Consider the following 16,870-nt stretch of genomic DNA (forward strand, 5'->3'; position numbering starts at 1 on the left):
GGAGAACCAGTGAGATTACACTGCAGACCTGTTGTGGCGCTAGGCAAATTGCAGTGGATCCAGGTCCTTGCTCAGGCAGGAGTTAATTCTAGCCTTCATCACAGTAGATGTGAGTGCTACCGGCCAATAGTCATTAAGGCAGCTCACCCTGCTCTTCTTGGGCAACGGTATGATTGCTGCCCTTTTGAAGCAGGTGAGAAACTCAGCAGTGAGAGGTTGAAGATGTCCTTGAACACTTCAGCCAGTTGGTCACTACAGGTTTTTAGTGCCCAGCCAGGTACACCATCGGGGTCTGATGCCTTGCGAGGGTTTGCCCTCTTGAAGGATGTTCTAACATCAACCTCCAAGACACAGATCACAGTGTCGCCAGATGTTGTGGGGACTTGCCCAGGTGTAGTGTTATTGTCCCTTCTGAAACATACATAAAAGGTGTTGAGTTCATTGGGGAGTGAAGCATCACTACCATTTATGCTGTGAGGTTTTGCCTTTTTGGAGGTAATGCAATGCAAACCCTACCACAGCTGTAGTGCATCCAATTGTGTCTCTAACTTCAAACTTAACTGAATTTGCATGATTAGCTTATGAGGATAGTTTCCTCATGTTATTTCTTGTGGGAGTTAAACATAGAGCAGAGCCTAAGGTAGGGTATGATAGACGTAAATGGGGCTGGGCGTTTTATTTCAGTACGTGAGCACAGACTGTGTGTGGGTAGGTGTCTGGGAGCTGGGAGCACACCTGTTGGCTGTGATCTCCCAGCAGAGTGCAGTGGTCGGGCTTGCTGGGGTGCTTCACTGTTGCGGGAAGGGAAGGGGAGTGGTTGCGATCCGGACCTTTCCCAGTCCCACTCGCAGTAGCGACCGCCAGAAGCTGGAAGCAACAAGTGGCCGGGGCAAAGCTGCGAAAGACCTGCTGGTGATCGCGGTGCCGGATCCCCGCGGGCAGGCCCTCCCGGAGCCGCGGCCCTTCCTACGGAGGATTCCGTCCGATGGGACACGAGGTGAGCGCGCCGTCGAGCCGAGAGAAGGTGGCGAATGATCGGCGCCGCGTTTGGGTAAACTGGGCCCCGTGTGGGCCGGCAGTGCTGGTCTCGCCCCGCTTAACACGGCGTGGGGGAAACAGCAGGCAGCGTACAGTGGCGGGACACGGCTGCTCCCGGGGAGTGCGGGCTCGGTGTTAGTGGAGCCTCAGTGTGGGCTGAAGGAGGGACGGGGTACACACTCCTGCAACCACCCATTCCTCTCCGTCACCCTGTGGGCAGTGGGGAAACTCTCTCTTATCCACACTCCCCCCCCCCCCCCCCCCGGTAACTCCTGAGTGTGAAAAGTCTTTGGAAATTCAAGTGTAACTTCCCCTCATCGGTGGAACCGGAGGGGTGGAAGTGGTGCAAGAGTTTATGTTCAAGCCGTGGCCAACGCCAGTCGTTTCTTTCAAGTGCCTGGGGAAACATTTGAGGAGCTTTGTTGCGTGGACACATGCTGCAGGTACTCGCGAAGGATTTTTCTACTTTTTATGAAAAGATGACAACATCAAATGCGTTCTTTAGCTATGAACCATTTACACATAACTGCTGTTTTATGAATATGTGTGAAAATAGTTTGCAGTGAGAAGCTGTTTACCTCACTGCAGCTCACGGTCTGACCTCCCACACGTTGCGTTTTCAGCGCCGTGGTAATCCCCTCCCACTCCCACTCCCACTCCCATCTGTCAATTGAATCCAAGCGTTTCATTAACAATTTATGTTTAACAGGTACCTTTAAATATACAGTGTCTGTTAATGTTTCATTCTAGTGGCACGCAGCTGGTTTAGGTTGAAGCCCTAGTCTATAATTCCACATGTGCTTGAGATCTGGGGAACATTTCTCCAGGAGAAGCAGTTTCATGAATGAATCCTTGCCTTTGGAAGTGGTGTATGTATAGTAAGCAATAAGCTCTGGCGTGGATATGCAGAGTTAAAATGTTTTCAGTGTACTAACTTCAGGTGTTTTATTTCCAGGCTTGAAAGGAGGATGAACATTTGGCATTCCGTTACTTCAGAAACATTTTGTTAATGCAAAGCAATTTGCATTGATCAGTACAGTTAATGCATTCTCTCAGCAAAATAAAGGATGCAGTTCATTATCAAAAGTGGATGAAAACTACTGCTGTTTCTTGACATTAAGTTGGATGAAATTGTGCTTCATTGCTCTTCCACAATGAAAAGTTCATCGCAGATCCCCGTCTGTTTGTTAATCCTACTAGTGATACATTCAAGCCAGGGTCACAGTCTTTTCACTTGTGAGCCCATAACCATCCATCGGTGTGAAGGTCTCTCATATAATATGACATTTTTCCCCAATAAATTGGAACACTATGATCAAGACATTGCAGCAGTCGCAATGGAGGTACGTTGTATTTCTGTGTATGCATTTCTACATCTATGTTTTAAAACAAAAGGTGGATGATTAGAAAAATAATGCCTATACATGGATCTCACTTTTGTTCCTATTTGCTCAAAGTACAATTAATTGTTTTGGCCTTTACCTACGATCCATATCTGTATCACCAGATATTTAAGGTGGTAGCTAACCATCAGCTTTTTGAGTGATGGCCATTAAATATTGGTCTTGCCAGCAGTGGCCACAGGGGAAAATAATTTTGTCTGTCTCTCTGTCTGTCTCTCTCTCTCTCGCTCCCTCCCTCCCTCCTTTCACACATCTTTTCTGATGAAAACATCTTGTGTAGAGGACAAATTTATTCCTCTAATATTAGTGGTGAGTAAGGTTTATAAAACAAAAAGTAGTCAAAGTGGAAAATAAAAAATAAAAGGTTTCAGCTAGCATGAATACCAAAAGTCAGATCATGCCTGACAAACTAAATTGAGTTTTGTGATGAAATAACAGAAAGTTGAAGGAAATGCATTGGATATTATCAATATGGATGTAGAGATGTGGCAGATAGTGACGCAGATAGCCGAGCAGTATGGGCAGACCAATGAATTTTAATACTGATGGTTAGCTACTTCCTTCAATATCTGGTGATAACCCTGCAGTTTTTTCCAAGATCTACAGTTAGGAACTTTCAGTGCTTTGACCCAGACAATACAGGAATGGTGATTCATTTCTGAGCCAGAATGGAGTACAACTTGGAGATAAACTTGTGAGAGAAGTTGTTCCCATATGCCTTTGACTTGTGCCATCTTAATGATTAAAAATTAAAAGATTAGGAGATGATGTCCATAAGACCATATGACATAGGAATAGAATTAGGGCATTCGGTCCATTGAGTCTGCTCCACCATTTGATCATGGCTGATTTATTTTTCCCTCTCAACCCCATTCTCCTGCCTTCTCCCCATTACCTTTGCGTAACCTGTCAAAGAAGCTTTGGTGTGTTGTGTAGATAGTACACATGTAAGTGATGGAGAAAATTGATGTTTCCGACTGGTGCCTGTCAAGCTGCTTGATGAGTCCCAGATGGTCTTCAAAGGGGATAAGATAAGATATCTTTATTAGTCACATGTACATTGAAACACACAGTGAAATGCATCTTTTGCGTAGTCTTCTGGGGGTAGTCCGCAAGTCTGCCACGCTTCCGGTGCCAATGTAGCATGCCCACAACATCCTAACCCATACCCACACAGACACAGGGAGAATGTACAAAATCCTTACAGACAGCAGCCAGAATTGAACCCGGGTCGCTGGCGCAGTAAAGCGTTATGCTAACCGCTACACTACCGCGGAGTTAGGGGTCAAATCACTTACTAGAGGATGCCTATTGTCTGATCTGCTCTTGTAATCACAGAGTTTAATCGGCCGGTCCAGTTGAGTTTCTGATCAGTTGTTACCTCCAAGACTTTGGTGGAGGAATTAAAGGGGAACACTATTGAACATCAAGGGAGATGGCTGGAATTCCTTCACTGGAGATGGTCATTGTGTGGTAAGCGTTATTTGCCACGAATCAACTCAAGCCTGGATGCTGTTCATCCCTTGTTTGCAAGGATTAAACTATCTAAGAAGTTGAGAATAATAAACATTGTTTAAACATAAGCAAATATTCCCACTTTGTCTTAATGGAAGGAATCCATTGAATCAGCTGGTGGGAGCTGGGCCTAGGACCTGAACTCTTGCAGCAAGGACCTATGGCTAAGATGGTTTATCTCCTTTAGCCACAGTGAATTTTTGTGTGGAATACACTTCCAGCTAGCATGTTATCCCCTTGAGTCCAATTGACTTCAGTTTTACTTGGGTTTCTTGATGTCAAATTCAAAAGCTGCACTGATGTCAAGGACAGATATTGTCACCTGGCTTCTGGAATTTGGTTCTTTTATCAGTTATTTGAACCATGATGTATCCTGGTAGATCACAAATTGAGCATCAGTGAGCAAGTTGCTGGTGAGTAAGTACTATTTAACAACAGCAATACCTTCCATGCCATTGCTGATTTGAAGGTAGACTGATAATTAACTGGATTGGACTTCTCCTGCTTTTGGACAGCACTAATCAAGGCAATTTTCTATTGTTTATTAAATAACATTGTTGTAGCTGTGAATAACTTAAGCAGAGATAGTTCTGGAATGCAGCTGCTCCCCACAGCTGGATTGTTGGTCTACATCCATTGCATTTTCTGTATTCCATGCTCTTGGCCATTTACTGTGATCATGTGCAGTGAATAAAATTGGCTTCTGTGATGGTGGGGACCTTGAGATTGACTTGGTTCATCCATTTGGCACTTCTGGCTGAGGATGGTTGTCAGTGCTTCAGCCTTGTATATTAGCCCCTGGCAGTGAAGATATTCTTGGAAGCTCATTCTCCTGATCGCTGGTTAATTCGGAATCAACATTCATGACTAGGTTTGGCAGGAATGGAGTGCTTTGTTTTGATCCATTGGTTGTGGAACTGCCCAGTTCTGCCTGTGGCATTCTGCTGCTTAGCATGCATACACCATGGGTGACCCTGCAATATTGGCATCTCGCATTTGGATCCTCACTGGCATGGTGTTCTTCATTCCTCACTGAACCTGTTTTGGCCCTCTAGTGTGATGGTAATGGTAGAGTGAGGGATATAATAGGCCAAGAAATTACAAAATGCAATGGAATACAGTTGTTATTAAAAGTCCATGGCAACTTGTGGATGCCCATTTTTGAATTGTTGGAACTATTCCAAATCTATCCAATTTAGCACAATGATAGTGAAACGCAGCATTATAGATTGTGCTTTTAAAGTGAGGACTGAAGTTTGAATTAGAAATTTGATTTTGGTCACTTGTGAAAAACTGTGTGTGTAAAATTGTAGCCCCACATGTATCACTTCAGAAGCTTGATGCTGTTGACTTCTTGATAATGTAAGAAATTTGATGTTCCAAAATGCTCTGTCAAACATCATATGAACAGTTTATATTCGGTATATCTAAATAAAAGAAAATTCAAAATATTTAATTTTGAATGTACAAATTGGGAGCCAGAGGAGGTCATGCAAATTCTGAGTCTGCTCCACCAGAATTGATTGTGACCTCCAACTCCACCTTCCTATCACCCTTTCTTTGTCAGGTATCTATGTAATTCTGCCTTTAGAATACTCTGATTCTAAAGCCCTCTGAAAAAGAGTGTTCCAAAGATTCATGACCCTCTAATAGGGAAAGTTTTCACCTCACTGTCTTAATTGGGCAACCCTTTTTAAACAATACGTCTAGTTCTAGAGGATGTGGACACAACCCAGCATATCACAGAAACCAGCCTCCTCTCCATGGACTCTCGCTGCCTTGGTGAAGCAGCCAGCAAAATCAAAGACCCCACCCACCCCGGTCATTCTCTCTTCTCCCCTCTCCCATCAGGCAGAAGATACAGGAGCCTGAGGGCACGTACCACTAGGCTCAAGGACAGTTTCTATCCCACAGTTATAAGACCATTGAACGGTTCCCTTATACAATGAGATGGACTCCTGACCTCACAATCTACCTTGTTATGATCTTGCACCTTATTGTCTACCTGCAATGCACTTCTCTGTAGCTGTGACACTTTATTCTGTATTCTGTTATTGTTTTTACTTTGTACTACCTCATTGTACTGTGTAATGAATTGATCTGTATGAATGGTATGCAAGACAAGTTTTTCACTGTACCTTGGTACAAGTGACAATAATAAACCAATACCAATAATGCCATCAGGAAATGTCCTCTCCACATCTATTCTGTCTAGACCCTTCAGGATCTTGTTTCAACCAACCTATTGCTCTGGCTTCTAAACCTCAGTGGATATAAACCCAGTTTGCCAACCTGATCAAACAGCTCACCCATTCCAGGTACTAATCTATCAAATCTTCTCCGTACTGCTTCCAAAACATTGAGATCCTTGATTAAGGGGACCAATCCTGCACAGTTGTGGTATCACCAGTGTCATATATAACTGAAGCCTAACCTCACTAGTTTTGTGCTCAATTCCCCTGGCAATACGCAAACATTCTGTTAGTTTTCCTAATTATGCAGTATATCTGCTATGTATAGCCTTTTGAGGATCATGCACTTGGACACCCTCTGCATTTAGAGAACTGCACTGATTGGAAAACATGTTTTTTTTAATGTTTGTTGCCAGAACAGGCAGCTTCACATCTTGTCACATTATGCTCCATTTCCCAGATCTTTGCCCACCCACAACCTATCTACATCCTTTTTGTCACCTCTTGGTGTCCTCTTCACAAATTACTTTTCTACCTATCTTTGTGTTATCAGTGAATTTATCAACTACATCTGCAGCCCCTTCATATGTTACTTAATTTGTAAAAAAAAATGAAGCCCCAGCACCAATCTATACTATCTCTGTATTCCTCGCAACATAACAGGTCACTTGGCTTATGCAGTCTATGCCAGCTCTTAGCAATTCCATCACTCCTATTCCTGACCTATTTCCTTGCGACCTATTGTCTCTTGCATGTCAATCAACTTCCCCTAAATTTCTCTGCCACCCACCTGCACTGCGGGTAATTTGCAGTAACCAGCTAACTTGCCAACCCACATGCCTTTGGGATGTGGGAGGGCACTGGAGCACTCTGTTGTAACCCATGCAGTCGTGGGGAGAAGGTAGAACTTCCATACAGTTGGAGGTCACGATTGAACCCAGGTCATTGTCGCCACAAGGCAGCAGCATTACCTGGTGCACCACATTGCGTTCTGTCTTGTCTGCACTTGTTGCTTTTGCAATGTGGAACCTTCCCAATTGGAAAAATAATGCATCAACTATATCACCAGCCATTGCTTTTGCTACCCTAGGATCTAGTGCATCAGGACCTAAAGACTGTCAGCTCTGTCTGCCTTTAATTTGTATGAAGTTAAATGTAGCATCTGTTACCTGTTTTCATGTTGACTAGATCTGTTAAGAATGTTAACATGATCAGAATTTGCTTAGTTTCCACGTCAAGTGTGTCAGCTGCACTCTTAGGTAAATTAGCTGTGTGGGAAGAATGAAGTGAAAAGAAAATGTTTATTCATGTGCACTCTTTTGACAGTGTTTTAGTAAATGGTCCCTTTTAAGATTGTTGTAGAAATTATTACGTGTTGTTTAATTTTTATTTTCAACTAATTGCACATTCCTAATTGCCTTCGAAAGGGTGGTAGAGAATTGCCATCTTGAGCTGCTGCAGCCTTTGTGATTATGGCCCTCCTACAGTGCTGCTGAATAAGGATTTCCAGGATTTACATCCAGTAACGTTAAAGGAAGAATGACATGCCAGACCATGGTCCACTTCAGGAATGTTGATTCAGGGATAAATATTGGCCACAACACTGGCGATAACCCTTTAACAGAATAAATTGATGTTACCTTTTACATAGACATGATAGAGCAGGCATGATAGTGTAGCGGTTAGCGTATCGCTTTACAGTGCCAGCGACCCGGATTCAACTCCGGCCACTGTCTGTAAGGAGTTTGTACGTTCTCCCCGTGTCTGTGTGGGTTTCCTCCGGGTGCTCCAGTTTCCTCCCACATTCCAAAGATGCACGGGTTAGGAAGTTGTGGGCATGCTATGTTGGCGCCGGAAGTGTGGCGACACTTGCGGGCTGCTCCCAGAATGCTCTATGGCAAAAAATGCATTTCACTGTGTGTGTTGATGTACATGTGACTAATAAAGATATCTGTCTTATCTTAGAGATGGACCTTCCACTCCAGGACATCTGAGATGTCCAGCTTTACTGACTGTGGCTCCCCCCCCACTACTGTGGTCGAGAGAGTTCGCACCCATATCTCTGCCATTTCCCGCACCTCTACTCTCACCCCCACCCCTCCCAGACCCAACAGGGATAGGGTCCCCCTTGTCCTCACATTTCATCCCACCAGCCTACGTATCCAACACATCATTTTCTCCCACTTCCATCATCTCCAACGGGACCCCATCACCAAGCATATCTTCCCCTCCCCACCAATCTCTGCCTTTCGCAGGGACCGCTCTCTCTGCGACTCCCTAGTTCGCTCGCACCTGGGGAACTTTCCACTGCCCCTGCCATGTGTGTAATACCTGCCCCTACATCACCCCCATCCAGGGACCCAAACAGTCCTTTCGTGATTCACCTGCACCTTCTTTAATATCATCTACTGCATTCGGTGCTCCAAGTGTGGCCTCCTCTACATTGGCGAGACTAGGTGACCGTTTCGCAGAACACCTGCGCTCCATCCGTAACCGTGCTCTGCACCTCCCCGTTGCTAGTCACTTCAACTGCCCCTCCCACACTATCACAGATATGTCAGTCGTCAGTCTCCTCCACTGCCAGGAGAATTCCAAGCGCTAACTGGAGGAACAGCACCTCATTTTCTGTCTTGGAACCTTGCAGCCTAACGGCATGAACATTGAATTCTCCCACTTTAAGTAATCCCCACACCCACCCCCCCCACCCACCCCCAACCATGCCTCTTCTTTTCTTCGCTTTTCTAGCCTAACTCTTTCTTCTACCCCCCCCTTTTTTCCTCCTTCTCTTTGACCCATCCCCTGGTGGACTTCGTCCTCCCCCGCACCTGCCTATCACTGTCTCTTACCTGCATCTACATATCACCACCCTGTGCCCACCCCGCCTCCCCTCTTTTGTCCACCTATCACTGCTCTGCTTTTCCCTCCTACTGTATATATTGGGCTTCCCCTTTTCCTAACTTCAGTCCTGAGGAAGGGTCTTGACCTGAAACATTGACTGCCGGCTTTTCTCCACGGATGCTGCCTGGCCTGCTGAGTTCCTCCAGCATCATAGTGTTTTTCATCTAGATTCCAGCATCTGCAGTCCTTTGTTTCTCTAGAGGGATTTAAAAGCTTAGCAACCAGAAAATCATTAGCTTTGAATTAGATACATCCTCAGAGGCCAAGGGAAATGAAATTGGAGATAGCAGTCTGCCCCACTTCCTCAATCTTTCTCAAAGGTGGGAGCGGTGCTAAACGATGGAGGATTGCAAACATGATATCCCTGGTAACCTGACCCCCTTGGCCTCTTGTCAGTGAGGAAGCGATTAAAGGCAGTGATTGAAGACAAAATGAGTTTTCCTGGAAAAATATAGATAAATTGATGACGAATTAAAGACTTAGTGCCACATAATAGACATTAGCAAAATTAAAGCCCAAGGCTTTAAGGGACAGCTGTTGTGTAATTGAAAGTAATGGGGAGGAATTGGTTTTCAGATTTCAGTACTAGGTGATGTCCTAGGGTCAAAAATTGCAGCCCATGCTTTTTTTTATATAGTTACTAACAGACTGAAATTGTATGTGGAGAGCCTGGTGTTAAAGTTTGCAGATGATGGGTATATTGGAAATGTAGTAAGCAGTGGCCAGGATAGTAATGGATATCTTTGTGCATTTTAATAGGAAGGATGGGGTGGAGGCAGTGCAAAGTAAATTAAACTGTTTTAAATGGGTTACAAGAACAGAGAAACCTGAGGGTATATGGACACAGATCTTTGGCTGGCGATGCTGAGAAGCCTGTAGGAAAAGTGAACTGGATCTTTGGCTTTGCATAGAGTGCAAAGTCATTGAATTATGCTAATCATTTGTCATTTGGAATATTGTCCAATTCTGGGCCTCACACTTTAGGAAGATAACAAAGTCTAGAGAGTGCAGAGGAGGTTTACCAGAATGGCACCAGGGATTCCAACTTCAGTTTAAAAATGAAGACCACAAATGTTAAGGATTTTCTTGCTGCATAGGAAGTTTAAAGAGCTGTTTATAATCACAAGGGGTTTTGAGAGGATGGGTTGAAAAAAGCTGCTGCTGAGAGTGGTGGACCTTGGAATGCCAAAAAACTGAGTAGAAAGATTTCAAAAAGGAGAAGTTTTTGAATGGTTTCAAATATTTATTTTTGCTTGCTATATTAAGTTCTTAATCCTTTTTGTCATCAATAAAACCAGCCAAAAGCAATTTTCAACATATTTTGTGAATGCATGATTTTGACATGAAGGTCATTTGTAATATGTTAATAGCATTTGTTTTGCTCACGAACTATGGAATCTATAATTGACTTGCCCAGATCACTGCTTTGATGAGATACAGCTGTGAGATTATGTCAACTTGTAAGCATGCTAAACTTTCTATGCAGAAAATCAGAAGTTTACTCTCTTATGTGGTTAATATACATTATTTCAAGTCTTTGCAAATATGTGACTTTATTGACTGGAAAGTGCCATAATTGTTGTTGATTGTTCAGTCTGTTATTACAAATGCCCATTTTTTTCTTGAAACTGATCCCTCTTTCCTCCCCAGGTTCTCCGATTCAATCTTAGCAACTACTGGTAGCAGTATTGTCTGCTGTTGCATTCATTGGCTTAGAGTTGAAGGTTTCTGTGCAATGCACCCACACAGATGGACATATGCACTCCTGATCTGGAATAGTATAAACTGCAGTGGGAAGCACGGACACTTAAGGCTTTTTCACCTGTTGAATAAAAGTGATCAAGACGTGTTGAAACAAATAAGATGAGGACAGCTCAAAGTTAACCACAACCCTTTCATTTTTATCCATCTGTTAAATCATGTCATTGAATCTCCATTTAATTGGAAACTGGTTTGCTAAAATGAACTGAAAGCATCACTATAGCAACCAGTGCAAGGCTGCCAGAATACTGTCTGCTCTACTGTAATGTTTTTCTGTTAGATTGTTCGGAACCAAGGGAAAATAGTAAGTTGGTTTAGTGGCAGCAAAGGGTAACGATTGATGGGAAATATGATAATTGGAAATCTGTATGTATTGGTTTTCCGTGGGGCTCAGTTCTAGGCCTTTTGAATGTTGTGGTGTACGTATAAATGATTTGAACAAATGTAGGAGTTGCAATTTAAAGGCTGTGTCAACAATACCAAAATTGTTACTCTGATATGAAGAAAGTTCTGGGTTTCAGGGAAATCTCAGTGGACTGGTTTTCTGTGCACAAAGGTGGCAAATGGAATTTAATCTGGAGGAATGTGAAGGAATACATGTGGGGAGATGTAACAATGGAAGGGATTACATGATAAGTGGCAGTATACTAAAGTGTAGAGGAACAGTGGTATCATAGAACCACATTGGCTGCAGCATGGGAAAAGGCAATTTGGCCCATGAAGTGTGTACCAACTCTTTGTAAGAGCAATTGAGTTAGTCACACTCTTCTACCCTCTCCCCATAGATCTATAATTCTTTCTTAGATGCTTATCCAGCTCTCTTTAAGCCATTACAGTTGAATCTGCCTCCTCTACTTCCTGTGCATTCTGGAATCTCATAACTTACTGTGGTTTTGTTTTTAAAGAATCCTCTTCACTCTTGGCTTTTTTGCCAATGACTTTTATTCTATGTCCCCTAGTTTTTGATGCTCCCTCCCTGCGAATGGGAACAGTTTCTGTCTAATGTTTATATTTGAAATACATCTATCTGATCTCTTCCCAAACTCTCTGCTCCAAGGAGAATAATGCCAGCTTCTTCATTCCATGCACAAAACTAAGGTCCATCATCCCTGGAATCACTTTTTTCTGTGCCCTCTCCAAAGCTGTCACATCTTTCTTCAAGTGTGGTGTCCAAAGTGGATTCAATACTCCATTCATGGCTGAACCAGGGTTTTATAAAGATTCATTGTGACGTCCTTGCTTTCGTATTCTCTGCCTCTAGTTGTAAAAAGCTGCTTTTTTTTCTTTGAAGCACATTCTCAATCTGTCATGCCACTTTCAATAACCAATGTGCACAAGTTACAAAATCTCTCTCCCTTTTAGAATTGTACCCTCTGGTTTATAAGATCTCTTCCCATTCTTCCTACTAAAATGAATATATTCATATTTCAATTGCTGCTCCCAGCCTGCTGCCACACCTTGTCAATACCTCTTTGGTCTATTACTATTCTTTTTGTAGTTCTTTATGCTTCCAATGTTTGCAGCTCACTCAATGTAGTGAGGCCAGTAATTGGAGTGATTTCAGAAGGCATGTGGGATGCTTGAATACGAGCAGAGAAACCCTGCTTACACTGTATAAACCAGAGCAAAAGAACTAAGGCTGGTTCCGGCCCTCTTTACAGGAAGGATATGAAGGAACTAGACAGAGTGCAGAGGAGGAGATTTACATGGTTGTTGCTAGGGCTAGAAAATTAGAATTGTACGGGGAGACTGTCTAGGCTGGGGTTGTTTTCTTTGGACAAAAGGAGACTAAAGGGGGATTTAATTTGGTGCAGAATATTGAGAGGTCTAGCTGGGATAAATGGATAAACAGAACAGATCTAATGTCCTTGGCAATCAGTAACTGAGACATTAAAACAGGTCAAGGGATTAGAGGGGAGTGGAGAAATTTTCCATTCAATGAATGGTGTGGGTCTGGAACTCGATGCCTGAAAAGGTAGTGGAGGCAGAAACTTTCACCACGTTTTAGAAAAAACCTGAATGAGACTTGAAGAGCCATATCCTGCATGGCAATGAGCCAAGAGCAGGAGAGAGGAATTAATTGTCCATTTTGACTGTCATGGATGCAGTGGACTGAAAGTCCTCCTTTCCCTTAATTCTCTGATTGCATGAGTAATTGAGCATAGTGTCTGAGTAGTTTTGAAATTGCTGAAATAATGGCATTTGTGTATAGCTAAAACTTTTAGTATAATTTCCAGTAGAGAGTCGTTTGGAACTATGTACTTTTTCTGGATCCTGCTCCTACATCCACTTCTGAGTGGACAAGATTTTGTTTTTCACATTGTGGTACAATGAAGCTTTTTCATTATGCTCTTAAACCTTTTGGGTCTGTCTTTTCATCAGATCTTTAAAAAAATTCTGACATTTATATTCCATATTTGAAAGCCTTGTTCATGACGTATCAAAGTTTTGTCCAGCGAAAATAGGCTTAACAAACCTAGCAGGCCACATCATATTGGTTGTGATTGAATATTGAATTTTGTGTCTGATTAATACAGCACATGGATGAAATGCCTTTTGTTACATCTGTGTAAGATATAGCTATTTTTACCCTTAGGAAAAGAGATTTGTAATTGAGAAGTCTCGAATTGGTGCAGGGAAATTGTAAACTGATGGTACAGGATCCCTTTTAATTTTCTGCATATTGTCCATTTTTAATTCTAGTTTATGATCTGGTGCAATGGGTAGTTACGTTTAGCCTTGATGTGGAAGAGCTAAAACACAGAAGCCTTGATGGTACAGAATCTGTCCTGCTGAAAGAAAAGAACAGTATGGAATATCATTGAGATCAGGCAACTGAGGGGAATCAAGATTGCTTGGAATTATATTTGATTCCACCCCCACCCTCCCTGCTTTGCATCTTCCTAACAACTAGTTTAGTTCTGTGACATGGAGATTTGATTGTGAATTGTGACTTGCGCACAGGAAACAACTAAATCTGCTTCATTAGTGAAGCAGAACTGCAATGTCTTGCATATATCCCAAGAAAAAAGAGTATTTGATTTTGTTGCAAAGCTCATGTATAGTTTTCTCATTATACAATTCTCAATGAATATAAGTATTGTGAAGTATCAAAATACTTCTCCCTGTTTCTATTTTAGTGGTATGCACAGCTGTGTTTATGGATACAGTCTTTTCGGTATGCAACTGAACATTTATTGACAGTTTTGCCTTTGGGGCAACTTTTATGTGGGATTCTTTGTTTCATCGCTGTATGAACTTTTTCTGTATTCTGTGAAGCAGGAGTACAGGTCCTCATCGATGTGTGCACATGTTCACTGCATTAAATGAAGGGTGTGCATGAATTCCAGCATCTGAAGTCAGCAAGTTTAAAATTGTCGGGTGTCCCCTGCTGTTGTGTACCCGCTTCTGTTTAAAAAGACAGGAAAAGAACTCAAACCTTTTTTATTTTAAATTGCTCTGTTGAAAGGAGCCTTGCTTATTTGAAATTGTATCATGTTCATTTTAAATTGATATTTGTCTGATGTATATTATGAATAATATCCAACTTCAACATGAGATTTCTGTATGAAATGAAACTTCATATGGCTTGCTTTAAATATTTTGATCCTTTGGAATACATTCTTTATTACTGCTTTTGAAGACATAGATCATCAATTTTGCAAAAGATAAAGTGTATCCTTTTCAGAAGTAAGATATTAAAGCTTCAGACCATCGGTGGAACAGATTTTTAGATGCTTGTTGCATGCATTTTACAGCATGATTTCCCACTAATTAAGAAAGATTTATGTGCTCAGGTTCAATCTCGCAACCAATTTGTTGTTTCACATCCACTGTTCAAGGATATCTTACCAACATTTGAAATCCCCTCCCTATAGTTGCTTCCACACACAACCAGCAATACTCCAGCTACCAGCCATTTATGAACTTGTGCTTGAAATCATTAATGGAATAACTGTGGGTGGGGGAAATTCAAGAAAAATGGAGCGGCTGAGGGGAGATCTGATAGAAATGTATAAGAGTATGAGGGACATAGATAGAGCAGGCAGCCAGGATCTTTTTCCCAAGGTCGGAATATCAAATACCAGAGGGCGTGCATTTAAGGTGAGAGTGGGGTAAGTTCGAAGGAGATGTGTGGGGCAAGATTTTACACACAGAATGGTGGGTGCCTGGAATGCGCTGCCAGGTGTGGAAGTGGAGGTGTTACGGACCAAGTTACTATTGGCGAATGTCCCTTTAAGATAGAGCATAGTGGTGTGGGTGTTGGCGTGGTTACGACAACAGAAGATAAAGAACGTAATGATGTTTTTGAAGCAGTCAGTCGGAGTCAGTCTGAAGGAGAGAGAGAGACACCAGCTTGCTAGTCTCTGTTGGTGGATGAAAAACAGTAACTGTGCCTGTCACTACAATCCACGTATGGATTTTTGGAGTAATCCGGTGGAGTCCACTTTGTCGTTAACCTGCAGAGGGAAACAGGTATTTGTGTGGATGGCCACGATTCAAGTGCCTTTCGGGGTGAGGAAGATGCGGTGGAGTGGTCACTGCTGAGTAAACACTGAGGTGTCGTTTGGGTTCCAAAGTGGAACATTTGGAATTCGTAATTACTCTCCATTTTCTCTCTACATCTTCGTTTTGTCTTCAGTCAACAGTGGTTGTTGAAGAAGCCTTTGCTACCTTTCACCTTATGGCTTGCTGAACTGAACTTTAAGAACCATTCCTGGTCTTGGAGTTTGGGAATTTGTCACACACACACTACGAGTTTAGTTTTTGGGCTTAATGTTTAAAATTTAACATTTTTACTTCTAACATTCTAACATTTTTACTTTTATTTTTCTTATTATCATAAGTAGCTATTAATAAAGTAGTTTTTAACACTGAATTATGACTCGGTGTGTTTCTTTTGTTGCTGGTTCATAACAGGAGGCAAATACAATAGAGGGGTTAAAGAGGCTCTTAGGCGCATGAATATGCAGAGAATGGAGGGATATGGACTTGTGTAGGCAGAAGGGACTAGTTTAATAGGTTTTTAATTATTAGTTTGGCATAACATCATGGGCTGAAGGGCCTGTTCCTGTGCTATACTGTTTTGTTCTATGTTCTAAAAATAATAATAATGTTAACTCATTTATGAAATATGAGGGTTTCTTAACAACGCTTACAAATAATAGTTGAGTCGTAAATTGTATACCAGTTTTCATTTTATTGGTAGAGGTTCAAATAGTGTTTAGTCTACTTGAATTCTAGCCAATGGTCAGGTGACAGCAATGCCATTAGACAATGGGGGTAGATGGTTAGACTCTTGTTGGATAGGGTACTTGTGCAGGCACTTAAAGTGGCAAATAACATTTGCACTTCATGCTGTGTAGATCTTGCTGAAGACGCACACGTGTATCAGGTACTTGGAAACATCTCCATCTGCAGATTCCTCTAAGTTTCTCACCACTTTAAATTGGGAAAATGTCATATTCCTTCATTATTGCTGGATCCATATCTTGGCATTCCCTAACCAACAATATGTATTGGGTGAACATATGCATCAACAATATGGGTGTACCTTCTCCAGATGAACTGGAGCCATTCAAGAAGCTAACTTTCCACTTTTTTGAACAAACAAACTTCCTTGAAATTTTAAGAGGAGACACAGTTATTTAAAACTCAGCTTTGTTAATGTCAGGAAAAAATATTTCCTCTGGGAAGTAGTTTGAAAACTTGTGATCATAAGTCTTAAAATAATTGCTGGGTGAACTTGAACAAGAAGGTGGAGATGTTTTCTCAGTTGTTGTAACCTGGAACACAAACCCTAAAAAGTTGAGTGGATTTGGATTTCACAGCTGGGCATATGCTTAAAGAGGATTAATTTGAACATTTTAGGGGAGTGTGGGGGTGGGAGAACCTGAAGTGAGGTTAGATTTCATACCTCTTTCAAAAAGCTGACACGTGGCAGGCAAATGGGCACTGTGCTGTAAGAGGATTTGTAGCTTCACTAGATTGATGCCTCATTTTCAAGTATGCCTGATTCTGCTTGCATTAAACCCAGGTTTGGCCGAACTTAATGGCACAGGT

At 42.1% G+C, this 16,870-nt stretch overlaps 1 protein-coding gene across 1 annotated transcript in view; it reads left to right on the forward strand.

Moving 5' to 3' along the window:
- Positions 1-732: 732 nt before the first annotated feature.
- The window catches only part of LOC127574179 (frizzled-6-like), a 53,050-nt gene continuing 36,912 nt past the window's right edge, over positions 733-16,870 (forward strand). The window contains exons 1-2 of the mRNA XM_052022960.1: positions 733-997; positions 1,994-2,381. Of these exons, the coding sequence (XP_051878920.1) occupies positions 2,193-2,381 (189 nt within the window). The 5' untranslated portion in view covers positions 733-997; positions 1,994-2,192. The remainder of the gene's footprint in view (positions 998-1,993; positions 2,382-16,870) is intronic.

The sequence above is a fragment of the Pristis pectinata genome, chromosome 9, assembly GCF_009764475.1.
Source record: "Pristis pectinata isolate sPriPec2 chromosome 9, sPriPec2.1.pri, whole genome shotgun sequence".
NCBI lineage: Eukaryota > Metazoa > Chordata > Chondrichthyes > Rhinopristiformes > Pristidae > Pristis > Pristis pectinata.